Below are 27,341 nucleotides of genomic sequence, written 5' to 3'. Positions count from 1 at the left end.
ATTTCCAAAGTAACTTGGTTTCACTGCCAGTATAATGTTTTGCTCCATTAGGTGACTTTTGGTTTGGTTACTTTATTATAGTATTGCTTGTTGGGCAATCTATGCTTTAAAACATTTATTTGCAGACATTGTAGTCCTTTGTGGCCTTTAACATTTTATTAACCCAGTTTGGTCTAGAAATGTTCATTTTTAATCAAAACCAAAGCATGTTTCTTCTTGAGTTTGGCAGAATGTTGACCTTCATGGTACGTGAATAAAAACTGTAGTCAATGCTACTTTATAAACCTTTTAAAATTCCTGACATGCATTATAGGTGATCCTTCCCATTGTTCTAATGTGTTGCAAATTACATATTTCAGTGTTTAAACATAGTCAGAATGGTATGCAGCTAAAAGTGCCTATATTCTTTCGCCAAAGGTACAAACAAGAAATCAATCTAGTACCGTTTAGCGTGAGCAATTTAGGGGAGTAGTATCATCCAGAAAACCTATAATAACTGATAATTATGCTAGAATGCTGCTAAGAATATTTGGCACTGTAGAGGTAGGTAACATAACTTCTGATTTAAAAGAAGGAAATCTAATATTTAAGTTAAGAGTAAACAACCAGGTCTTTGGAAAATTCCTAAATCTGACATGCTTATTTTAGCCTGAATCTGTACCAGGAGGGAGTTCCAGGTTTTACCTGCAGCCACCATAAAGGACTTTTCACCAGTTCTGTGTTACGCTCTAGGCCGCAAAGGGAGGGCAAGATTGCCAGAGCACAGAGTTTGAAATGTTGATTCCAGCTAAATTTAGCTGATATGAAGTCTGGAGACTCTGATACTATGGTCGGTGCTTGCATACAGGAAGCTAGTGAAGTGGCTGTAGAATGGAATTGAAATACTTCCTTAATGAAAGACTAGATGTGCAAAGTGCTGCAACCTTTACATTTATTTCAAACGGCGTATTGCTTTTCTCAATGTTACCAGATAAACTGACTTTTATTAGTCCAGGCATGATTAAATAAGAGCAATAACAACTGGTAATGAGTATGTGGGTAAAGAGCCACTGTAGAATTTTTGTCAGACTTTTTAACTGGAAGATGCATGTACCCTTTCCTCTGGATGCTTGGACAGCTAACAGAGGTTTTGGTCAACGTAGAGCTCCATCTTGCACAAAGATTTAGCAGGAATCAAGCCTTGGACCATAACTAGTAGATAAGTTATGACATGATACTGAAGTTTTGGATGAAGGTCCATTTTGCAGGGTTTACTTGCAGAACGTTATTTACTATCCACCATCCAATGAGTGCTAGCATGTATAGCAGCACATGGTTTTTCTGAGTAGGGAGTCTTTAGGAAACCTTAAATAAATCTGTCTGTCATATGCACAAACTATCACCCTTGCCTTATCTAAATAGTTAGCAAAATGCAGATAGATGCTAAATAAGAAAGGGGATAGGATTGAACGCTGTGAGATATCACAGTTGTGTTCTTTAAGGTGGGATTCAAAGATAAAAGAATGACACACTGGAAATGGTTGGTCAAAGACGATTGCTTCCATTTATCCACCTGCCCCTCAAATACAGGGTCATGAAGCCACATCTTTATTCTGAAGTGGTTGGTGGTTATGACTCCGCTGGCAGGTCCGATATGGCTAATGCCCTACATTCACCACCATCCACCTAATATCTGAGGTACTGCATCCATTTTAGGAAATTCTCATTCCTCACTCCTCATCCCTACTTCTCATCCATCGTCCCCACATCTCATCCATCATCACTACTTCTCATCCGTCATCCCCGTCTCATCCATCGTCCCTACTTCTCATCCATCCTGCCTACTTCTCATCCATCCTCCCTACGTCTCTTCCATCATCCTTAAATATTATGACTGAGGAGCAGGAAGGATGGATAAGAAGTAGAGATGAGAGTGATGGTTGAGAAATAGGGATTAGAAATAAAAATGATGGATGAGAGGTAGGGATGATGGATGAGAAGTAGGGATGAGAAGCAGGGATGAGGGGTGAGAAGCTGGGATGATGGATAAAAAGTGGGGATGATGGATGAGAAGTAGGGATCTTTACTTGTTTAAGATGGAAGATTTCATAGGATGTGTGATGTTATGATTTAAGACTTTCAGTTGGTCCAGTTGTGACAGTTTTAGATAATGATGATTTATTGTTTGATCTACGTACACTTAGTTCCAGTATGTGTAGGCTTTTCTTAAGATGAACAAATTTGAAAATCAAAAGGTTAACTAGATCAACCGTCTTTCTTTAAGAACTTTAAGCCATGAATTCACATCCTAGAAGGGCAAGGTAGGTGTATTGTAAGGCAAAGAAAAGCATGGCATCCATAATCTCACTTTTACTAAGGCACGAGTCGGGTGTATCCTTCAATAGAAGCAACTAATGTGTGCGGTCCATGGCCTCATCAGCAGAGTTTAGTGGAAGGGATTTTTACACCAGATTTAGTTTTTCACTAATAATAACTACAACTCTTCCCACTACGATTCAATATGCCCATGAGTTAGATTGTAATATTTCAGGAATCAGTTGGGAAATAATCTGAGCAGAATGTCCTGTCAACCAGGTCTCCGCAGACAAAGAAGATCAAGAGAATGTTACCAGGGGAGAGCGTCACACCACTTACATGCCCCCCAAACCACAGAAATGAAAAATAAAATTGTAATTTATTAACATTTTATTTCTCATCATTCTATCCTAAACCGAGTGTCAGAACTGGGTGGGACCTGCTGAGTGACATCAGGGAGGAGTGTTCGGTAGAGGGGTGCCTGTGCACTGTTTAAAGTGCACATGTCTTTTTGGCTGACTGTCTTGCGACGGCCATCCAGACATGTTCCCTTTAAACCTGTCAGCCCGCTGTCTAAAAACAGATGGGTAGAGAGCAAGTGCAAGCCTCCAGTGCGCTGTGGAGCGTCGAGAGAAGGCGCTCCTACCAACCAGGACGCTGCTCTCATGCTGCATGTGAGCAGCGCCAGACTTGGGCAAGGGATTTTGCTTGTGCCCCACTGCAGTCAGAAGAAGACCGTAGCAGAGGACGTGTGAAGTATGTTTTTAATTTATGTTTGCACTCATCGCCCATCCCCTCCCCCTTCAACCCCATCTTGGTAGATGCTAGCTGCCACTGAATGCTGCGTCAGTGCAGGTAGCTGCTCTGTTTTTAATGAACTGACATTACACAACATGGCCTTAATGCCAATTTCTTTCGATTTCATTGGTGTGTTGTTAGATTCCATCTTATGAAGAGGTATTGAATGAGAGAGGCTCTTTATCCTAAATTTGAGATTATGACAGTCCCTATGGCTTGTTCCATACAGATATGTTAAAGTGGGGTTGCAGAGTTGTAAGTCAAAGATCCATGCCACAGGTTAGTACTTGTTAGCACAGCTATCCATCCCTCCATCATCCTTTTCAGTCCAACTCACAGACTTATATGTCCATCCCTCAAACAAACTCCTACTTCCCTATACTAATTCACCCCTAATCCTTTTCGGGTTCCGAAGTGCTACTCCTCAAAAAACGATTTGATGCCCCGTCAGGGGTAGTAAGTGCTATATAAATACAATTATAATTAATTAAGCCTGGCCCGCAGGGGGTGGCGTTCGGGTGCATACTTTCTTGCCTTTGGAGCAGCTTGTGCGCAAGTAAGGCAACTATTATGGCAGAGGCAGACCAAATGTTCGAAAATCCCTTGTATTTAAATGTCCACTGTAATGCTTCCCATATATCAGGTATAGGGCATGATTATGCCAATGATAGCTAAATGACCATAATATACCAGAGCCATAACATATCAGTATCACCAGTGAACTGCCCATCATCCACCACCTACTTTGTTTAACACGCACACACATGGAAACACCCACAACTCCCCTTCTTCACCTACCTCTCAGATGGTGGTAGCGTGCTCTGGGTATCTTTATCAATTGTTTTACAGTCTTTTGCCGGAGGGCTGATTGCTGCATTCTTCTCTGCCTCCTCAGCCCCGACAAGGCCTAATAATGGACAGTGGAGGAGAGGCCAGAGTCGGCTGGAGTCCTAAAGCAGGCAGCATTGAGAGAGTGCAGTGGCTGCTTCGTGTTATGACGTTCCCAGATCCCACCTCTTCACATAATTTCTTAGCCCTCCAATATATTGGCTTAGGAGTAGAGATGGGCGCCTGTGAGCTGACCAACTGTCATTGCTCGGGCCACGATGTTGTTGTGAGAAGTTGGCCTGGCATATGCTGTCCATTATTCTAGTGGGCACCTTACACCAGTCCAAACGACCCTTATTGATGGTAGGTTTAAAGACAACCTATATAGAAAGCTATCCTAGTGTAGCTGTGGAGAGCAGGCTAAGTCTTGAAGGAATGTAAAGCAGCTTGTTTTACCAGTCTATAATCTCATGAATGACCAAATGAAAGGAGAACCACACCAGGTATATATATAAAATATATGTATTAATTCTAAACACATCCCTCTAGTCTCTTTATGAGGCTAAAGGCAGAAGTAGATTCAGTAAACTTATTTAGCACACAGTAAATTAGCACAATATACGTTGAGCCTTGGGGCGTACCAAGCCATAAATTAAGAAAGTGGTATAAGAACCACGACTGACATAGATACAAGGCCTAGGGCCTTTAGAACCGCTGTGGCCACCAGGAACCACCTAAGGTAGTGACACGGGGGACCCACAGGGGACGCGTGCAGTGTCTAAACACAGCCGCGAATCACCATTAACGTCTATGGGGAAAGTCGCGGTTGGAAAATTACAAATTAAGGACACTTAGAAGAGGACTTGGAGCAAACCCCTTTAGAACTAGGAGGTTCTAGAGTCAACACCCACGGGAGCACTGGAGTACTCAAGTTACCTCACTTAAGAAAGCCGGGTGCATAGGTGTCTTTTCGTGTCTGGTTTAGTCACCAATTTCAATGGCGAGCTGCTGAAAAATGCTGCAGGTGACCAAGTGCGAAGTGTCCGGGTGGATCCAAGGGTGGGTCGGAGATGTGAAGAACCTGAAAGTAGAGGTGACAGAATCTGAGTCACTTGCCGGTGACCAGGAAGGCGATGAGAAGATGCCAACCGAGGTCGGGTGATTTCAGGTGAAGAAGGTGAAGCTTGAATCTTCAGCCACGAGGACCAGGAGGCGTCGAGGACGACCAGGAGCTGGATTCGAGCTGTCCCACGAATAATGTCAAGTGCTGCAGTGTCGGTTTCCGGATTGGACCCTTGAGCTTGGCAACAGCAGCCCACGCAGAAAGCAGAGATTGGCTTAGGTGCAGACCAGCAAGGTCTGAGGGACTCACCCTTTGGAGGGGAGTCAGGGCACATCTGGAGCAACCAGGGAAGCCCAAGAAAAAGAAGAGTAACCTTCGTGGGGACCCACCAGTCGATGAACCAGGGATCGCGAAGGGGCCTTGAGCAGAAATGCTAGAAGCGGGCTCATGAGACACTCGTAGAGTGTAGGCCCACAATCTTCGGTGAAGTAGCCCAATGCACAACTTCAGGAAAGCTCGGGAAGTGGATGCACTAGCAAATGTGCACGTTTTCAGGAGTTCCAGTCCCACGTCACTCGTGAGGGCTGCGGGTCTCAGCTTTGCTGGGATCTCAAGTCGGCCTCTGAGAAGTCTGGAAGTCCATGTCCTGAGTCGCAAATACTTCAGGGTCCGGCGGGAGCCTTGGAAATGCAGACCGGCAAGATGCTTCTTTGGTGCCTGTTTGAACAGTGGAGTCACTCCTTGACCCCAAGGGAGATTTTTCTAGTCGGTATAAAATGAAGTTCCAGGATATATGTTGCAGAGTTTCGTCCAGGTGTATCTGAAGTCCTAAGAACTGAGCTCCCATAGTTATACTAAGAAACGGGGTTGGACATACTCTGGAGACCCACCTATGGGAGGGGCTGGGAGGAGGGGTGGTTACACCCATTCCCTTTGTCCAGTTCCGCGCCAGAGCAGGGACTGAGTACCCCTGCAACCGGTTTGAACTGGGGTATGCACAGGGACACCAAGAGTGCCCCCAGCTTTGTCTGAAAAGCATTCTATGAATGCACCCACCCAGGCCCAATACACTAAAGCCTGTCTGAGAGGTGGTTACACCTCCCTGTGACAGGAAACCTATTGTCCAGGCTTCCCCTGCCGGAGTTTCGTCCAGCAGCAAGAGGTCAGACTCGTGTCTGTGGCTGCAGCATCCATTTTGTGATGCTGGGGCTCTTTTAAACTATTACCGGTTAGGTCAGTATGTACATGTCTCTCCCTATGGAAGGGCAAAATTCTACCCCCGCCGCCAGGTCTGGCGGGGGGTAGGATTCCAAAGTGTTTGACACCAAACACGACATGTTTCCATGCAGCCATTCCAAAGTTAGCATTTACGCGAGGTTATAATGCACTTAAGAGCATATGGTCTGGCTGCATAACAGAACAGCTACAGAGAATACATTCCGAAAGTTGCAGAGGGGTCCTGCTCATGCATGAGCATCCTCTCACACAAAACCAAGCACTCAGCCTTCAGGATTGATAAGGCCTGCCATAGGAGTGACTTATCGGTTTAAATGTGTCAGTGAGTAAAGGTAGATATAGGTAACCTATATCTTAGTAAGGGGTGCATGCACCACCTTACACAGCCTGCAGTAGCAGACCTGTGGTGCCATTTTGGAAGGCTTCCCAGGGGTGGCATAATACATGCTTCAGCCCCTAGTAGGCCTCTGGGGTACCTATGCCCTTAGTACCTAGGGTACCATATACTAGGGACTCACAAGGGGAACCCAGTAACCAATCATTTTAGAGAGGAAGCAGCTAGGCTGGGGTCCTGGTTAGCAGGGCTCCAGCCTGACTTAAGTCGAAAAACAGTGAAAACACCAGCAAAAAGTGGGGGTAACCATAGTAAGCAGATCCTACTCTCCTACAGTTGTCTCGCCATGAGCCAAGGCCAAACTACGCTTTCGGCAGTGCCTGCCTGCACATACAACTGTCTAACTGACACACCTTGGGATAATGATATTGGGGTGAAATTGAAGGTACCCACCTCTGTATTCCTAGAGGACATTTGAACTCTGCCCGGTTGCATGTGTATAGTCAGAAGTGAGACAGCAGCATACAAACCTTTTGATCACCTTCAACTTCTGGGCTTTTTTTGGCTCTTCTTAGAATACTCTGGGCAGACCGCCCCTGTTTTTAATGATTGGTACCATCAAATGCGAGTTTTCGTGAAGTCTGAAAACGTATTCTAAACTCTCTTTCGAGTCGTAGAACTGTAGTTCTAGGTAAAGCGATTTTTTATCTTAGAGTGCATTTGCAATTAGTAGCTTTACAGAAATTGTTGGGAGTGATGAAATCCTGGTGCTGTAGGAAGTGCTAAGAATAATAGAATTACTGTGGGTGCTCAGATTACTAAGAATCCTGCATTAAGGTAAGATATAGAATTGTTGACTATTTGGCATAAACTGATTTAGGACCTAAGGATGTGGACCAATGAAAGCATCTTATGAGGAGAGAATTGTTCACTCTGTTTTGTTATCCGAGTATCAGGGACAGATGATTGCAGATTCAGTGATCAGTGCATTGGTTGAACAAAGCGTCAGCTCTGCATATAAGTATATTGTGAGGGGCATGACGGTTTGCTTAGATTTCCTCCTCCTGCATCAAACTAAACTAATAGGGAGGAAGTACTGCAGAAGTGTCCCTAAAATGGATTAGTAATAATAATAATACTTTATTGTTTACGGTTATTTAAAACCTTTACAATGTAAAACAGCAAGTACAATTAGTAAAACAGAGTCGAATTCATGCGAGTTGAACATATTAAAACAACTTAATCGGCTAGTGACAGACATACGGCGTTTACCACATTGATCGGCTACATGGGGGTATCCGCTAGTTATTCCTCATTTAAAGCAGCACAAAGTTGGATTCATACGATTTAAGCAGAAGTCAAGTTCTTGGATATTAAAACAGTATATTCGGCTGTAATAAGGAAGCTTGCTATGGTTACCATATTGGACAGCTACAAAGGGATATCAGATAGTTATTCCACATCTAAAGCAGCACAAAAGTTAGAAAAAGTGCAAAGGCATTGAGACAGCAGGACGAGGTTACCACATGGGTGAGCTATGCAGGAAAAGCTGCAGGTTATTCCTCAATTAAACCACCACAAGGATTCAATAAAGTGCAGGTGCATTGTGTCAGCTATTTTTGCAGAAGATAATGTGGCGGGTCAGGATCAACAAATAAATTAGCTAGCTGAAAACGTCTGCTAAATGTACTTTGTTGGAAACAAACAAGAATTAAGTACAGTTCCAATGCCTTGGATATGTCCCATCTGGTTCGCTTGTGCCAGGGGGGTAGTGTGTTGTTCCTTATTACCAGCGGAGCTGAGGTCTTTTTAAATGCGGGTGCAAAGTAATATAGCCTTTAATTGCAGCAAAATGGTCCTCAGGGCTGGCACCCTCGGGTTTGCAGGGTTCAAGGAACTGGTTTGGTTTAATTGTAGTTAGATGCGGCTGATCACTGTAAACGTTAGATCAGGATATATACAAGGACCAACACTATGGACCCCCAGCCTACTAAACATGCTGGGTACAGTGGTGATAAACATAGTCAACAAGATGTTCAGAGCTTTGTTGTCTGGGTTTAAGGCGGCAATTATTGCCTGCCGACAGGTCTGCGCTCCCAGTTTGTTCCATGTTCTTCGTAGTCTAGCCCTGCACTGGGAAAAGGCATACGACGTGTTCAAATGATTCTTCAGAGCGGACTCAGCCCCTGCACGTTGTGTTCTCACTTGGACGGCGCCAGCTGGCTAGATGTTTCAGGAAAGGCCACTACCCAAATCTAAGGACAATGAATCTTATCTTCCAATGTACAGGGTAAATGTAGGACTAGTGAATGTAGTAAAGATGGTGGATTCTTCAATGCAGTGATGGTGTTTAAGCAGATACTAACATGATGAAAAGTAGCATTTATGACTGCCTGCTTTCAGGTAGGAAACAGTGCTCTGCTAATTGATTATTGCTTATGTCAATGAAGGAATGCTCACTTTGATCACATTCTTGACAGACATTCCGATTCTAGACCACTTTCAGGTGTAGCCACATGGTCTTCTCAGCATACTTTCTGAAAAATATTGATTTAACACGATTCTTGAGCGGAATCAATGTTTAATGTTCATCCTATTTAATTGAAGTGCCTTCTTTTTATGTACATTATCCGAGTTATGCCTTCTAAATTTATTTGTATTGCAAATGTACATAGTATTGCTTGCTACATCTTCCACAAGTTAAGAATCTGCAGAGTAACTAATTTCTGTTGAAAAAAGTCAGATACCGGTAATATTAATTTTGACAGGCATTTGGTTTAATCTGCTGAGTCTGTTTCACCCATACACCTCCCCTCAGGTACCTCAGAATGTTTGCAGTGCTGTGCATAGTTCAGGGGGTCATTCACTTCAAGATCGAGCTATGAGATGTCTGTGCAACACCATAGACTCACCCTACCCTGGCATTACAACTGCATGATAACATTTTCTCCCTTGGCATGGCAGTTGAACTTATTTGAAAAGCAATTAATATGCAATCAAATGTATCCAGATTATCATTAGTATGGGCAGCTAATCTTTTTTTCTGAATGATAAACGACTATGCAGGGACATATAGTAAACAGCACACAGTTATTCCAAATCTTTAATCTGTTTTTTATTGTAATTATTAGGTTGTGGACAATCTCAGCTGTCATTTCCCAATGATCAAATCACAAGCAGTTGATATGTACCAAGGTTATATTGAGATGAAACAGCCTTGTACACAAGGAGTGATCATTGGTCACATTGAATGCCATATGGAGCCAGAGATCCATACTCAGTTTGAGTTTTCCTTGACTTTGCTTCTCTTGGATTTTATAAGGTACGTTATTGAAATATTTTAAATTACAGTTAGTTTTAAAATGCCTTCTGAGAATTAACATTTTGAGGAACAGGAGGATCTAAGCATGTTTGTGTTATTGAGTGATGACTCCTGTGCAAACCAAACCGTTCGCAAAATAGGTAATTATTCCAGTGGTGGTGGGGATTTTGGGGTTGGTGGTTTCAGAGTTGTGAGCAGGTGGTGGAAGAGGGTTTAATGTAATTACTATTTATTTATTTATTTATTATGCAATTTGTACCGCGCAAACTAAACCCGAAGGTGTCAAGGCGCCTAAGCGTGAAGAATTTGTTGGTGAAAATTTCATGAAATAAAAGAAGAGATCTTTGGTGGGTTAAGGAGGCTGAGAAATGAGGCTTAGGTGTTGCCAGTTTTTTTTATAGGTTTGAAACAGTTTTTGAAGCAGTTCTTTGCTTCTTTGATATATACTTGGATATAGGTTTCTTGGCCTTGGTACAAGTGGCTTTCTAGCTACTGGCATGTACCTTGCAGAGAAGGTAGTCAACTGAAGTTGGGATTTTCCCTGTCGTCTCTTGGCAGCTGCACTTCTGCATGTTAGTGCGCAGTCATCTCGTTGAACTATTTTTATCTTTTGCTAGAGTTTGACTTTTTAGGGGCGGGGGAGAGGATTGGTAAAGCACATTGATAATACTGATGATAAAGAATGGTTGAAATTAATGTTGAGAGAAGAAAGATTTGGCTTTGAATGGCATGCAAAACCATCACACAGTTCCAACAGTACTAGTTCTAGTTGCTATAGGCTTCAAGCTATCGGAGTGACACATTTATTTCTACCTGAGGTAAATGACGATGGAGAAATGTAACGGTTAGTCGAGGATTACTGTTCATAGTGAAAAATCTTAAGGTCTGGGATCTGTTAGAAAAATATAAACAAGGTGTGTCATTGTGTAAGTTGTTTATAGACCTGACCGCATTCAAGGTTATCCATACTATGAATAGTTGTTTAAGCATATAGATTGCAAGGAACAAATTCTTTCTTTGAGGATATGGATATCAGCAATATGTGCAGACGAGGTCAAGTAGTTCTGTGTGGAAGGAGTGGTTGTTACCGTCATGGGATCATAACGTAAGGTGCTGGTGAAGGAAATTTACATAAGTAGGAGGTATTCAAATGAACCTTGAATGCTGTGAAATCATTCCAAATGATGGTGACTCTTCCCCTGCATTTTATTTTTTACACCAATTTTAGTAAATATTGGGACGAGCGTCATCAATGTATGGTAGAGAATAGTGTTTGAACCAGGTCGTTTTTAGAATAGATGGTAGGTTGCTAGTAGGAAAAAGTGTCTAAGGAGCTATACATGGCTCGGACATAATCAATGGGGATGATGAAAGAGTTGGTTGAATGTTGAGATAGTTGTTGGAAAAGATGAGGAGACACAAATGCTTCCATTGGGCAAATTAACTTGTTTTTTTTTATGTCAAACAAAAAGCAAGAGCCAAATGAAAGAACAACTTGATTGCAGTGTTGCAGCTATCTTGTTGAGAAAGCTAATTTTAAGTTCAAATTAATTCATCTCTTCTTGGTTGGTTTTTGTGTTACCTTGTCTTTTTCTCATATGTTTATGGTTAAGAGGGTGCACATGGACTTTTTCATTGCAACTGCCAATCTAAAGGCACCAGGATTGCTCCGTTTGGTAATACAGGATGAGAAATAATGGAAGTGTCAATCAAAGAGGGTGATGATTGATTCAAATGGTATTTTTTTTTCTACGAAAAATAAAAGTTGACAATTGGCAGTATAAAACGCTGGCTGCTTGGAGCTGGTCGCTTCTGTCGCAGATTCTGAGATGCAGTAGAAGTAGCCATGATATGAATGAATGAATGATTACATATTTTTATAGTGCATGGCTACCCGGAGGCATCCCAGCGCTTTCAGACCCAACAAATATTCAACCCCTCAGCGGAACAGAAAGGTCTTCAACCTTTTCCTGAACGCCAAATGATTGGATTCCAGCCGAAAAGAGTCAGGGAGCTGATTCCAAAATTTTGCTGCATGAAATGAAAAACGTTGGCCACCCATGCGCGTCCGTTTGACCCTAGGGACTTTAAGCAGGTTTTTATGATTTGATCTGAGAGATCGTGAGCTCTGCTGGAGATGAAACATAGGGCGCAGGAGGGCCGGGCCATTGTCAGTAATTGACTTATGGACCATACACATGGCCTTGAACCAGACCCTTTCCTGCATCGGCAGCCAGTGTAATGACCGCAGTGCCGCCTTGGCAGAGCTGCGTCTCGGGACATCCATAAGAAGTCGGGACGCACAGTTCTACACAGTCTGTAATATTTTAATTGTACCCTGAGGATGCACCCACATACACCGTATTAGCATAGTCCAGACGAGATAAAATAAGTGTCTGGACTAAGAGGCGTCTAGCCTCAGGAGGAAGCAGGGTTAAGACCTTCCTTAGGAGTCTGAGCAGACTAGAACAAGTATCCGCAACCTTGCGAGCTTGCACTTGAACACCTAGGCTCGGATCTAGCCATATGCCCAGACTCTTAATTTGATTTTTCAGAGGGGGAGGGGGGCCAAGACACTCCGGCCACAGAGGGTCTAAATTAATAGGGGCCTTGTACCCTAACATCATAATTTCGGTCTTTGAACCATTAAGCTTGAGGAAAGAGGAGTCCATCCATGCAAGAACCTTACTAAGACAGGGGCACGGATTATTTTCCCCTATCTCGATTGAATTTGTCCGTGAGAGGGAGACCACCAGCTGTGTATCATCGGCATAGGTGACCAACTGAACTCTCCAGGGAAGGACCACCTCAGCCAAAGGCCTCATGTAGATATTAAACATGGTAGGGCTCAATGAGGATCCCTGGAGAATGCCATATTGCAGGGGGAGCTGTTTGGAAATGGCATCATCCTCAAACACGGCAAAGGTTCTATCAGCAAGAAAGAACTGCAACTATTTGAGGGCAGTCCCAGTGACTCCTACCTCCCTCAAGCATTGGATCATGAGCATGTGATTAACCGTGTCGAAGGCTGCGCTGAGGTCCAAAAGGACCACCGCAGAGCAGCCTCCGGCGTAAGCATGAGCGGATTTTGCGGATTGGCAATCCGCGAATTTGCGGATTTGCAAACTCGCAATCCGCAAAATCCGCGAATTCCCGCGAATTTGCGGATTTTTTTTTTTTTTTTGTGTTCGCCCGTGTTTCTGCCAGTTCGCGAGGGTTTTTACAATTTCGCAATTTGCGAACTTACCTCTCGGGTCGCAAGTTTTGCGAACTTGTTGTTTCTACGTGTCCAACCTGTTTGGGACACTCTTCTTCATCACTGCCACTCTCTGTCACCACTGCCACTCTCTGACTACTCATGCCACCCTCTGGCCCACCCATGCCACCCTCTGTTTCATCACCACACCCTCTGGTTGTCCAGTGTACATTATTTTTGGCAAAGCAAAGCACACCTTCCCTGCCTCAAGTGACCTGAATTAATTTGGGGCTGATTAATGTGTCACAGAATATTTTTTTAGCTGGCACCTGCTTCCTTAGTGCGCCCTGATTAGTGATCTTTTGCACTTGCTAAGTGCTTTCATTGTTGCAAAATTAGTTACAACACCTGCCCTGCCCCAACTGACAATAATGAATTAGGGGCTGATTAATGGATTTTAACTTCCAGCCTGGCTCCTGCTTGTCTCCCTTAGCTGTAATTCAGGACCTTTGTGGCATATGTGTAACTATTCTGAGGTTCAGAGCAGGGTCACATAATAGTTGCAACTGGCAACTGAACTCTGGAGGGGCCCCTCAGGAAGCACTACAGGAAATGGCTACTAATGATGAGCCTGAACTTTTGAACCTGGTAAGTAGTTACTTTCAGTTTTGCTAAAATCGTATTTCTGCAATTTCGCACTTATTCGCGGGGCGCGAACTCACGCGAACAGTGCGAGCAGTGCGAGCAAAATCCGCTGCTCGCGGATTTGCGGATTTTTCAGGAAATTCGCAAATCTCGCGGATTGCGGATTTCCCGAAAATCCGCAAAATCCGCGAGCGGAACGGATTTTCCGCCCATGCCTACTCCGGCGTCGACAATTTTCCTGGCTTCCTCTACCACGGCAACCCTGCCTGCTTATAAAACCCGTCTGGGTAGGATGTTGGGCTTCGTTGTTCTCCACGAACGATGATAGTGCGGAAATAACATGTTTCTCCGCGATTTTGACCCAACCCTGGCAGCAAGGAGATAGGGCGGTAATTTGCCCAGTCTTCAGGGTCTAGGCTGTTTTTTTTTTTAAAAGAGCCTTGACTCTAACCTGCTTCCACATTGGCGGAACCAGCCCCGCAGCCAGGGACGAACTGATAACATCCCTGATGACTGGAGCAACAGTGGCCGAGGCCAGCTTAAGGACAGATGGAGGCGCAACATCTGAGGGTGAGCCTGATTTAAGAGTCCCAAGGAGTCTTTCCACCGTGACTAAGTCTAGCAGAGGGAAAGACTCCAACCCAGCAGGCAGTACGGGGGCTGTAGAGAGTTGAGTCAGATCCAGTGGCTGAAATGCTAAATAGATGTTAGCCACCCTGATATGATAAGCCATGTAATGAGCTTTTGTGCCTCCTTCGGGCAATTAATAAATATAGAGGTGGATTAAAGAGTTAAAAAAGGAGAAAGAGCAAACAACTGCATACAATAATCCTGTACTGCTCCTTCCGAGGCATCCCAGGATAGGAAAAGACAAAAGAATGAAGTTACCCCCGTCACAAACCCACATGGATCAGTACACTACAAGTAGGATGAGCATCAAGGACATCGCTCTGGCAAAAGCCCCTCTCCCAGGCGGAGACCTTGTCACAATACTACAGGCAATAAAGTCCTCACAAAACTCAGTAAAAACCAAAATAGGGGAGGTACGCGTAGACCACCTTGCCCTCATATGGCAAGACCTCTGCATTGCCACTGCCCGCATAACTGAATCTGAATCCTGGATATCCACAGTGGAAGACGACGTAACATGCCTGAAGAAGCCGGTCACACAGTTGCTTACCCACAAGAGCAACCTTCACAAGCTTGCGGAGGGCACTGAAAGCCGCTCACGCCGCAAGAACCTCTGCTTGTTGAGCATGCCCATAGGGGCACAATCAACACAGGTAGCCACCTTCGTAGAGGACTGGACTAAATCATGGGTGCCTCTGGCCGCTCTTCCATCGTGCTTTGTTGTGGAACAGGCTCACCGTGCCCTTACGCCCATGCCACCACCCAGAGCCCCACACCAGTCAATCATTACCAAAATCTTCAACTTCAAAGACAGGGATGCCATCCTGCAAGAAGCCTGCAAAAACCACAGTTGATGGACAGAATGCAGAACAATGTCATACATTCACCCCAGTACAGAGATCTTGGCCTAAATCCATTGTTTTTTTGCACTCCATACCACCCCAGTTCAGACATGGCCATATGCAAATCAGTCTGACTCTGTGCCTCATGGGAACAGTCCAGCCCGAACTGCCAAGCCATGCCTTCCCTGGACCGGAAACAAGCTTCCGAGGACCGGTTTCTGGCATTCCAGCCATCTTCAGCCTACTTGCTTGAATCCAGTGGTGTGGAGAGCATGGGACTCACGTTTGAGCATACCCATCCCACTCGGGGTGACAAATGCGACATGTGACAGTTGATGGACAGAATGCAGAGCAATGTCATACATTCACCCTAGTACAGAGATCTGGGCCTAAATCCATCGTTTTTTTCACTCCACACCACCCCAGTTCAGGCATGGCCATATGCAAATCAGTCTTGACCCTGTGCCTCATGGAAACAGTCCAGCCCGAACTGCCAAGCCATGTCTTTCCTGGACCGGAATCAAGCATCCTAGGACCGGTTTCTGGCTGTCAGCCGTCTTCAGCCAGGATAGCTTGACTCCAGTTTTTGCATTTGTCACCCCGAGTGGGATGGGTATGCTCAGACGTGAGTCCCATGCTCTCCACACCACTGGATTCAAGCAAGCCGGGCTGAAGATGGCTGGAATGCCAGAAACCGGTCCTCGGAAGCCTGTTTCCGGTCCAGGGAAGGCATGGCTTGGCAGTTCGGGCTGGACTGTTCCCATGAGGCACAGGGTCAGACTGATTTGCATATGGCCATGTCTGAACTGGGGTGGTGTTGAGTGCAAAAAAACAATGGATTTAGGCCCAGATCTCTGTACTGGGGTGAATGTATGACATTGTTCTGCATTCTGTCCATCAACTGTGGTTTTTGCATTTGTCACCCCGAGTGGGATGGGTATGCTCAGACGTGAGTCCCATGCTCTCCACACCACTGGATTCAAGCAAGCCGGGCTGAAGACGGCTGGAATGCCATAAACCGGTCCTTGGAAGCTTGTTTCCGGTCCAGGGAAGGCATGGCTTGGCAGTTCGGGCTGGACTGTTCCCATGAGGCACAGGGTCAGACTGATTTGCATATGGCCATGTCTGAACTGGGGTGGTGTGGAGTGCAAAAAAACAATGGATTTAGGCCCAGATCTCTGTACTGGGGTGAATGTATGACATTTTCTGCATTCTGTCCATCAACTGTGGTTTTTGCATTTGTCACCCCGAGTGGGATGGGTATGCTCAGACGTGAGTCCCATGCTCTCCACACCACTGGATTCAAGCAAGATGGGCTGAAGACGGCTGGAATGCCAGAAACCGGTCCTCGGGAGCTTGTTTCCGGTCCAGGGAAGGCATGGCTTGGCAGTTCGGGCTGGACTGTTCCCATGAGGCACAGGGTCAGACTGATTTGCATATGGCCATGTCTGAACTGGGGTGGTGTGGAGTGCAAAAAAACGATGGATTTAGGCCCAGATCTCTGTACTGGGGTGAATGTATGGCATTGTTCTGCATTCTGGTCATCAACTGTGGTTTTTGAATCCTGCAAGAAGCCTGCATCCATTCCACCCTGTCCTATCAAAGAAACAAGGGGATGAACTTCCCGGACTACATTAAAGAGTTACAGGCACAAAGGAGATCATATTCCGCAGTCAAGCAGAAATTGCAGGCCCTCAACCTCCAATATCAACTTCTGTTTCCGGCCCCAATCAGAGTGGTTTTCCAAAAAAAAGAGCCACTTCTTCGAAACCCCGGAGGCAGCATGGACCTGGGTGACCGAGGAACGTCCACTCCACCCAAGGGCAGCCGCTTCCCCACCTGCCCCCCTGATGATTCTGACAACGACTAATAACACTGGGTTCTGCAGACGACCCACCCGTTCCTGTAGGGGACTCAGTGACCGTATGGTAGTCTCCTCCTTGCCTGCCGGCACGTCCAAAAGAACAAACTGATCACCGGAACCCAGAGGAACGCCAAATCTCCAGTGGAGTATAAATAATGGCAGTGACTTAGCTACTGGAAACCTCCTTACATCTCCAGCAGCGGGATAAAACGATACCGACCTTCCACGATGCCCAAAGATCTGAACAGGAATCCAGCATTGTAACTGATCCTGCTCCAGAGGAATTAACATCCTGTTCCGTGGACAGGTCCACCACTCTGCTCCTGCATCAAGCTTTATAGTTTTAGTTTGTGTTGAGTTTTATTGTCTGGGCAACAGATGCTTCCAGAACAGAAGTATAGGGTGGGGGGGGCGGGGGGGGGGGGTTGTGTGGTATTTGCATGGAGTCTTATCAGAAGCAAAATGAATGCTTCCGCTATGCCTGTTTCTCCCATTAGCGCCCACAATTGCTTCCTGTTAACAGTATCAAAAGAACTGGACAGGTCCTTGAAGGCAAGGTGGACGGAACCCCTCCTTGCCTTCATGTACTTGCCCATAATCCGGGACAAATTTAGTCATTGCTCGGTGGTGCCCAACCCCTTGCGGAAGCCATATTGGGTTTTTGAGATAATACCCTTGACACTCACTCAAGTCGAGCAAGAACTACCCTCCACAACAACTTAACAGTGGCATCAATGAGGGAAATTGGCCTGTAACAAGTGGGGTCATCTCTGTTCCCCTTTTTAAACCCAGGTACCACAATGGCCTCCTTTCATGATACTGGCTTTGGGCCAATCACAAAGGTTGTGTATTCATTATCCTACAGCTAATACAAATAAGGTGGTACTTCTCTTTAGGGTAGTTTCTTTATATGTTTTTAAACTGCCATGGTGAAACATCAAGCTCTGTAATGATAGACTACAAATGTAGACGTAGGTGCATATTTTATGACAGCTCTTGACTTTTATGGCAGGCAAATCAAAGAAGTAGTTTTATTAGTCCGCTGAATAAGTGAAAATGTAGTTGGTTGGTAGAAATGTAATTTTTGGAGAGAATGTTCAGCGTGGGTGTAAGGGATTTGAGTTATTGCTGGCTCAGTCAATGGGAAGAAATGTGATAGATAATTGGAGAATGGTGCAAGAGTACAAATCTCATTGAGTTTTTTTTGTTTTTGGTTATGCAATTTTAGGCCTTTGAAACTAACTACTGCAGAATTTGGTAAGCTCTGGCTTTCATTTTCCAATGATGTGAAGCAGAACATAAAGCTGCCACGCACTCAGGAATCCCTGGTTGTTGCTCTCAACACCTTTCATGAAAAACTGAGGTTTCATATTGTTGAGGTAATAGGTAAGTCACACAGTTAGCATCATGCTCTGTACACAGTCTACCCAAATTTAATTGAATGTCTTAGAGATTCTCATGATTTAAAATGATAATTTACAAATTCTGTTTAACTTATACTGGGAAGTTATTTCATCAACTGATGTTCTCTATTTTTTATGCAGGTGATGAAGGGTTGGTTGCATGCCAGCTACTTCCATCAACCCCCTGCTTGCTTCACTGCAGGATCCAAGCGGGAATGTTGGTGCTGTGGTTTAGATCACCGTCTTCTATGCTTCCAGACTGTTTAGTTTACTATTGTCAAGAGGAGCTGGAAAACTACTAATGATAATAGCACCTCTTTTACAAACAATTGCAAGACAAAGTTTACATACCCAAACAGCCCTCACCCGTGGAGTATTCACCATAGAATGTCTTTTATCTTTATTTGTTTGCAGTTTGTTCGCTGCCATGTCTTATATTTTATGAATGAGGTACGCAAAGCATGAAGTAGACCTTGCAGAGTGCAAACCTCTTCTAAAGTTGTATGACGATCAATAATGAGTGAAAGTGCTACCATCAGAACAAATATAGGATGTTATTCAATATGCATGTACTCTGCAACATATATTTGGTTTTTTGTTGTCACAAAGACCTCCAGATGCATCACTATGCAAACTAGGTGACAATATATGAATGGACTTGGCTTTCTGTTGTGGCCAAATATAACTTGGTGAATTACAAGCTGCCTGGGATGTCTAGAAGTCATGGGGCTCATTGCACTGAATGCCACTTTTTTATTATTGGACTTTGAGGCAACGATAAATGTTTTGATGAAAGACCGCAATAGGCTCATCCAGATAAGTGAGTATGCAGGTGAGTATGGAGAGGAATAAAATGTTGCTCAGGGACAATTCCCTTTCAAATGAAAGGTTGCCTTTCAAATGCCTGAGAACATATTAGTTGTATACACTGTGTTTTAAGAGACGTTCGCTTAATTGAGCAGCATATTTGAAACCCAGAACATGACCACTGGAAGTATTACTATATAAGAATGGGCTGCTGCAATCAAGAGTACGTTTATATGTTTATTGTAAAAATATATAACAATATTTTTCTATTTTCTTCCTGTAATTTTATAAAAGCACTTAAAAGGTATGTACAAATGTATAATAAATACATATTTTAAGAAGAAAGTTCTTGACTTTTCTAGTTGAGTGTCTTTTCCACTTGAAAAGTTAATAGTCTGCAGTAAAGCTATTTTATTTAGCTATTTGTTTTTACCATTGCTCGTACAAGAAATACAGGATGCTGCATTTGACACATACTGTACGTAAGAAATCGGGTTATTGATTGAGGGGAGTGAAAACCCCACTCAAGCAACAACCACAATCCTTGTCAGGCTGAACCAAAAGTCACCAAATTAACCTATGCTTGGTCCTCTGATACCTTGGCGCGAAGCAGTAAGGCAATGTGTAAAGTATTTATGCAGCACACAAACAGTAATAAATCAAAACACAATACTAGAAAAATCCCACACTAATCTGGAAAAATAGTCAATTCTAATAAATAAATGGATACCAAAACAACAAAAATCCAATCAGTAGAACAGGATGTATTCAATTTCAAAGCCTTATCTCAAAATAGCACCAAAAAGCACAGTACCAACTGGGATTATCTTGTCGCACCAGACCAGGACAAAGTCAAAAGTTCAGGCAAACCCTGATGGAGTACGGGCTGGTAATATGACCAGGTGTGTCCCCCCTGGAAAGTGTACAAAGTGGAACTTGGGCTAAGATGAGCGATTCTGCTTTGCACTTTATCTGTTCCAATGAAGCCGCTAATCAGGAGCTGCAGGGTGCTGCGATGCAAGGTCCTCCTTTGAACGGTGTCACGTTGCATCCGTTCTGATGAGACTACCAATCAGGATCTTTGAAGTGCTGCGATGCGTGATACTGCATTGAGTTTCATCTGTAGGGATCTCTGCTTTTCATAAAAGAGAATCCTCCGATGATAAGAAGTGCCAATTTCTTGACTATGAAAGAGCTAAGGTCAGGCTCAAGAAGGAACAATTGGCCTTAGACAGGGAATCCCTAAAACTTCAGAGAGTTTGCAGAAGGTTGGGACTAGAGTCCCATGGGGGAAGCAACAGTGGCCCTAGACCTAGAGCATATACTCATGATCATAGGAACCTGAACAAGATAGTCCCTCCCTATCAGAATGGGAATGACATACACAAATGGATAACTGCACAAGAGAGGGCCTGTAAGGTACAGAGGGTCCCTCAAGAGCAGTGGGCAGCTATCTTGTGGCTCTGAAGTTTAGGGACTTCCTATTAACACTGGCACATGATATCCCATTAGCAGGACACTTAGGCCAAAACAAGACTTGGGATAGACTTGTTCGTCACTTTCATTGGGCACATATGTCAGAGGACACAAAGGAGTTTTGTTGCAACTGTATCACTTTTTAAGCCAGTGGTAAGGCAGGTGGTACTACAAAGGCCCCCCTGATACCACTACCTGTGGCGGGGGTTCCCTTTGAGATGGTTGGGATTGACATTGTTAGTCCCATGGATCCTCAAACTGCATCTGGGCACAGAATCATTTGAGTGGTGGTGGACCGTGCCTCTTGGTATCCAGAGGCAATCCTTCTTAGCTCCTGTTGTGGCGAGAGCCCTTATGGGAATATTTTCCAGAGAGGGTTTTCCTAAAGAGGTAGTATTGTACTATAGTTTCCATATCCCTGATAGGCTCTGCACATTGAAATAATATACACTATAGTCGTGGCATAGGACTGAGGTCAGTATGCCTCTATCGAGTACATTAACTTAATTACTTGTGTGTGCAGCTAACTGAGAGGTCACTAGAAACTTCTCGAATGAACAAGAAGGGACTCGTTTCTGACAACCGCATAAACATGACAACTTTGTTTCCCTTAGAATCAGAACAGTCTCAGAATCGTGGAAACAATAGATAACAGTTTCACTCAGTCAATCATGCATGCTTTGTTTCTACAGAATTTACACAGAAATAGGTAGACGGACATTTCAATAAAAATGGTTTATTGAACTGTCTTCTTTCTCGTGCAAGAGATATGAACTGCTGAAATCGTAAGATAGAATGCAAAGTATAATACGTACAGCATTAGCAGTAAGATAAAATAATACTGCAATAGCATGGTTTGTAGCTATGACATAAAAATACATATATTAATAACACAGGCTAAAATGTGAATACTCATCTGGTGCTTCTAACTAGTTCCACCCCAGTGTACCTAACCTAAGTTAGGTAAGAAGTAGGTGCTAAAAACATGTATAAAAACACATTGTAAAAAATGCATCAAAACTGTTGCTATGCATAAAAAATGAAATGGTGCTGCACATATTAAAGCAATGTTTCATTCCAAGCATATATTTACAGTGAATGCTAAATGAATGAACATACGTATATATATATATATATATATACATATATATATATATATATATATATACACACACACACACACACACGCACACACACACACACACACACACACGATGAAATGGCTCGTAAATACAGAAGAAAAAGGCAGAAACCATTTCATGTCCAGTTACATAAAACAATTGTTATTGACAAGGTGACATATTGTCTCTGAAAGTTTTACAAAGAATTCTGTTCTCTATGAATAGTTCTACTATAAGTAGATTACTTTGCCGAAAAATTCAGAGTCTTCCCTGTACACTGTGTGCTGAAAAGGTCAGTGTATGGGGCTGGAGAAAACATGAAACCTCTAATCCTGTAGACAAAAAGTCGTCTACCGTTGCAGGTAAAAGTTGGATTACCTCGTTTAGAAGACTAACCACACGTACATGAGAAGCATCTCCTTCAGCACTGGACGCATCAGCAATGTTGGTATTGGATGTTACCTGCGTGCCTGTTATTTCCTCTCGTACCTCAGCAGTAGCAATTTGCGTCTGTGAGATCTCAATGAATGCCGTCATCTGGATTGGTAGCCGCTGGGGACAACACACAGCATGGGCAATTACCGGGTCCAGCAGAGTATCGATATCCATAGGCATGACTTCTAGATCTGTTAGACAGATGTATAGTACGCATTCTTCACCGCGTACAACAGGTAAGATGCAATCTTGCCAGATTGTTCTGAATGACAGAAACCATGTGGTATTTAATTCTCATAGACGAGGTAAACCTAAAATTTGGAAGATGCGCTCACTACACTTTATTTCCAGTAGAGCTCTCTCTATGGTGCTTGGAGTGACGCTGGTGATTTGGCTTGCCATATCGTAGCAGTAGGAGCAAAAACAGGATCCCTGCAACGAGTGCTAAAAGCAGTCTGCCAAAAACAGAGTGCACGAAGTTGGGAATTATTCCGAGGACTGCTTGAAAAAGTCCTAACAGTCCTGAACACATGTTCTTAAATATATGTACAATACCGCTCGTATCTGATCTGTTTAGGATACGTTCCAACATTTCTGGGAAATGTATAGGGCAGTTTGTATTCAAAAGGGCGTGTATCTTGGCTGAAGTCCTTGCGACTCGTAGATCATAGGTTTCTTTGGCCGAGGTCAAAGGCACTGTTTGTTGTAAAAGAATGGCTTTCATTCTGCTTAGAGTATCAATTTGTATAGAAGAGATGTTCGATGAAGGCCATAAAGGCGACTCCCTGGCTGTCTCGATCTTAGGGAAAAAAACTTGCATACAGCAAGTGACCCTGGATGTAACCGGAACTAGATATGAGATACCTGGCAACATGGCACAGCAGCTGGGATCATTCAACATAATGGAACTTCCATTCGAAAGTTGGCCAAAAATTGGATTAATCACTGCAGCTGGTGACCCTTTCAGGTTGCAGGATAAGTTTGTAGTGGAACCATCACAGGCCCCGTGTAAATTAATACCCTGGCATAGGAGAGAACCGCTTAGTGCGTTTTCACAGTTTGTACTGCTAAGAAACACTTCATGCCCCCCATTCCAACATCTATGTGTGTAAGGCAGGGCTCGAGTCGGAGTACCACGCGGGTGGACGGCATCCCCCCACTTCTTTTACCGGGTGGACGCCGTCCCCCCTGCCCAAAAGCTGCACTTTTAATTATGGTGCAATAGGAAATGTGATTGCTTAGGCTACCATGCTAATTATATTCAGCCGATCCTGGGCCGTGGGCATGACTGCAGTACTACAGGCATCCTGCTTCTGCAAGTGTTCCCCTTAGCAGCTGCACTCGATCTTCTTGGAGCGCATCTCTCACAAGACAGGGTCTTCCTTCTTGGCCTTCGTGAAGTCCAGGCATAGCAGATGCACGAAGCAGCTGGAGGACAGAAGCCATGTTTAGAGCCCTAGGCTGCGCCACGCCTGCAACAGAGACATCTGGGCCATGACTGGGTGTCCGTCTTCTGCGTCAATGCCTAGTAACTGATGTGTAGCGCGCCCTGTAATGAGAGGTGACTACCTTTCGTGATGTCACTTCCTGTTGTGACGTCACTTCCAGTGACACCACCTAACTTTGAGCGTCCCCCCACTTCTTTTTTTAGGACTTGTGCCCTGGTGTAAGGTAAATCCCAGGATGTCTTGATGTATCCTTTATCCAACCTTTCATATTTGCTGATATATGTTTTAGGCAATACTGAAAATGGGAAGTTGTAACAGGCAGAGTAATTTTACCATGTATGATCCACTCAGTAGCTGTTTTTTCTGCCACCGTGAATGGTACTTTTTCCAGTTTTTCAATGCTCAGCACCGTATAGTCTGCTCCCCTTTGTGCCAGTTTGATCTGTTTATCAGTGAGATTAAATTCTGAAAACAATGACGTAGTGTTGATTAAATGCCAAAGCACATAGCCTGCATGTCGGTTTTGGAGCGTCCAGCCTAATAGCATGATAGAAAGTAGCTGAGGCTGACCATGTTGCAACATGACCAAGTCTTGTTCCATAATGTCTATGGCAGAGAATACAATGCTGTCCAATAAATATATCCTGGACGACAGAGTTGTTAACCCATTGTCTTCTACAGCGAGAGATTTCTCTAAATAATATAGTTTCTCATATTCTTTCTGCAGTTTCTGCTTGGGTAACCTTCCATATTTCACTATAAGCAGCGCAGATACCGGCATATATGAAACGTTTTTAACGCAGTCTTCTTGGACCTAGCAAGAATTCCCTAAGGTCTGCGCCTTCTTGAAGTAAAGTTAAGTGTAATAATAAAGGCTGCAGAATAAATCTGTTTTGTATTGGTTAACATATTTTTCGGTCCTGTCTTGTTCACATGTTTAAAGAAAAACATTTTTTAATTTGACAAGTTGAACCCTGAAAAATCTGGAAATTTCTTGGCAAATGTTTTTGAGCTACCCTTTGGAGGTGTAGGACAATGTTCCCACTGGTTATACATAAATATATTTCTAAGTGTTGCAGTTTTATGCAAGAAATGATGACCATAATGGTTATAACAATACATTTGTTCATAGTCTGACGAACCCTCTAAATATTCATGATTTGTGAATACTGCAGACATTTCTAGATCAGACATCATGGTATTGACAGTCTTGAAGTCCCATGCCTGTATTTGGTTAGCATGGATAATGCCTAATGGGTAGAATTTCTATGCCTAAATAAGGGCAATGCGAATTGTGCCTATATAAGGGCGTAAATCAGGAAACCTATATACGGTATCTAAATCAACACACAACAGTATCAAACTTGATGTCTGGTTACTTGACTGCTATGTGGAAGGAGTGTGGAGTATATTACAAATTTACCACCCCTTATCACCCACAATGCAATGGGTTAGTTGAGAGATTCAACAAAACCCTCAAGGGCATGATTAAAGGTCTCCTTGAAAAGCTCAGGCATAGATGGGACATACCTTTTGGCCTGCTATCTCTTTGCCTACAGAGAGGTTCCTCCGAAGGGGGGTGGTTACAGCCATTTTGAACTTCTGTTTGGACATCTAGTGAGGGGTCCTTTATATCTAGTGAAGGAGGGATGGGAGTTAACTCTCAAACCACCTAAACATGATATTGTGGCCTATGTACTTGGTCTCTGCTCAAGGATGGCTGAGTACATGAAGAAGGCATCTGAAAACCTTGAGGTTAGCCAGGAATTCCAAAAGGTCTGGCATGACCAAAAGGCTGTGTTGACTGTTTATCAGCCAGGACAGAAAGTATGGGTGTTGGACCCTGTGGCCCCAGCAGCCCTCCAAGACCGGTAGAGTGGCCATCATAAAACCATTGAGCAGAAGGGAGAGGTTATCTACCTGGTGGACCTTGAAACTCCCAGAAGCCCCCATAAGGTGCTCCATGTGAACCGACTCAAACCATATGTTGACAGGGCAGACGTGGGCTTGCTCATGGCTACTGATGAGGGGCAGGAGGAAGAGAGTGATCCACTCCTTGACCTGCTCTCTGATGATGGTACAGTTGATGGTTTAGCCTTGGCAGGCAGCCTCACTAGCCAGCAGCAAACTGATTGTAGGCAAGTCCTGAATCAGTTCAGACATATGTTTTCACTGACTCCAAGTCAGACTACCTGGTGCACTCGTGAAGTGGACACAGGTGACAGTCTGCCTGTTAAAAATAAGATTTACAGGCAACTTGACCATGTCAGGGACTGCATCAGGACTGAAGTCCAGAAGATGTTGCATTTGGGAGTAACTGAGCCCTCAGATAGCCCTGGGCCTAGCCCAGTAGTCTTGGTACCAAACCTCACACCAAGAATGGCAAGAGATAGATGAGGTTCTGTGTTGACTACAGGGGTCTCAATGCAGTCACTAGGACTGATGCCCATCCAATACCCAGTTGCAAAAGTAACAGTTGATGGACAGAACGCAGAACAATGTCATATATTCAACCCAGTTCAGAGATCTGGGCCTAAATCAATAGTTTTTTTGCACTCCACACCACCCCAGAATCAGCCTTGACCCTGTGCCTCATGGGAACAGTCCAGCCCGAACTTCCAGTGGTGTGGAGAGCACGGGACTCATCAGTTGATTGGGGGTGAGTGTTTGATTTGCTCAAACGCTCCGTCCATCATCCCCTTTGGTATCGCTTGGTTTGCCCTAAGTTGGCAGGGTATGCCCAGACGTGGGTCCCTTGCTCACTCTACCACTGGATTCAAGATAGCCTGGCTGATGCGGATTATGAATCCGAAACCGGTCCCAGGATGCTTGTTTCCGGTCCAGGGAAGACATGGCTTGGCAGTTCGGGCTGGATTGTTCCCATGAGACACAGGGTCAGACTGATTTGCATATGGCCATGTCTGAACTGGGATGGTGGAGTGAGCTAACGAATGGTGATGGATTAAACCCAGATCAGTTGACTGGAGGTGAGTGTTTGATTTCCTCAAACACTCCGTCCATCATTCCCTTTTGTATCGCTTTGTTCGCCCTAAGCTGGCAGGGTATGCCCAGACGTGGGTCCCTTGCTCACTCTACCACTGGGTTCAAGATCGCCTGGCTGATGAGGATTATGAATCCGAAACCGGTCCCAGGATGCTTGTTTCCGGTCCAGGGAAGACATGGCTTGGCAGTTCGGGTTGGACTGTTCCCATGAGACACAGGATCAGACTGATTTGCATATGACCATGTCTGAACTGGGGTGGTGGAGTGAGCTAAAGAATGGTGATGGATTAAACCCAGATCAGTTGACGGGGGGTGAGTGTTTGATTTGCTCAAACGCTCCGTCCATCATCCCCTTTGGTATCGCTTTGTTCGCCCCAAGTTGGCAAGGTATGCCCAGACGTGGGTCCCTTGCTCACTCCACCACTGGATTCAAGATAGCCTGGCTGATGAGGATTCTAAATCTGAAACCGGTCCCATGATGCTTCTTTCCGGTCCAGGGAAGACATGGCTTGGCAGTTTGGGCTGGACTGTTCCCATGAGGCACAGGGTCAGACTGATTTGCATATAGCCATGTCTGAACTGGGGTGGTGGAGTG

The 27,341-nt window shown here is 44.3% G+C and overlaps 1 protein-coding gene across 1 annotated transcript in view; it reads left to right on the top strand.

The window, feature by feature from the left end:
- Nucleotides 1-19,608, top strand: part of AP4E1 (adaptor related protein complex 4 subunit epsilon 1) — a 321,681-nt gene extending 302,073 nt beyond the window's left edge. The window contains 3 exon segments of the mRNA XM_086958294.1: nucleotides 9,686-9,876; nucleotides 18,282-18,439; nucleotides 18,598-19,608. Of these exon segments, the coding sequence (XP_086814420.1) occupies nucleotides 9,686-9,876; nucleotides 18,282-18,439; nucleotides 18,598-18,758 (510 nt within the window). The 3' untranslated portion in view covers nucleotides 18,759-19,608.
- Nucleotides 19,609-27,341: the final 7,733 nt, after the last annotated feature.

The sequence above is a fragment of the Lissotriton vulgaris genome, chromosome 2_1, assembly GCF_964263255.1.
Source record: "Lissotriton vulgaris chromosome 2_1, aLisVul1.2, whole genome shotgun sequence".
NCBI lineage: Eukaryota > Metazoa > Chordata > Amphibia > Caudata > Salamandridae > Lissotriton > Lissotriton vulgaris.
This window is presented reverse-complemented; position numbering and strand designations above follow the sequence as displayed.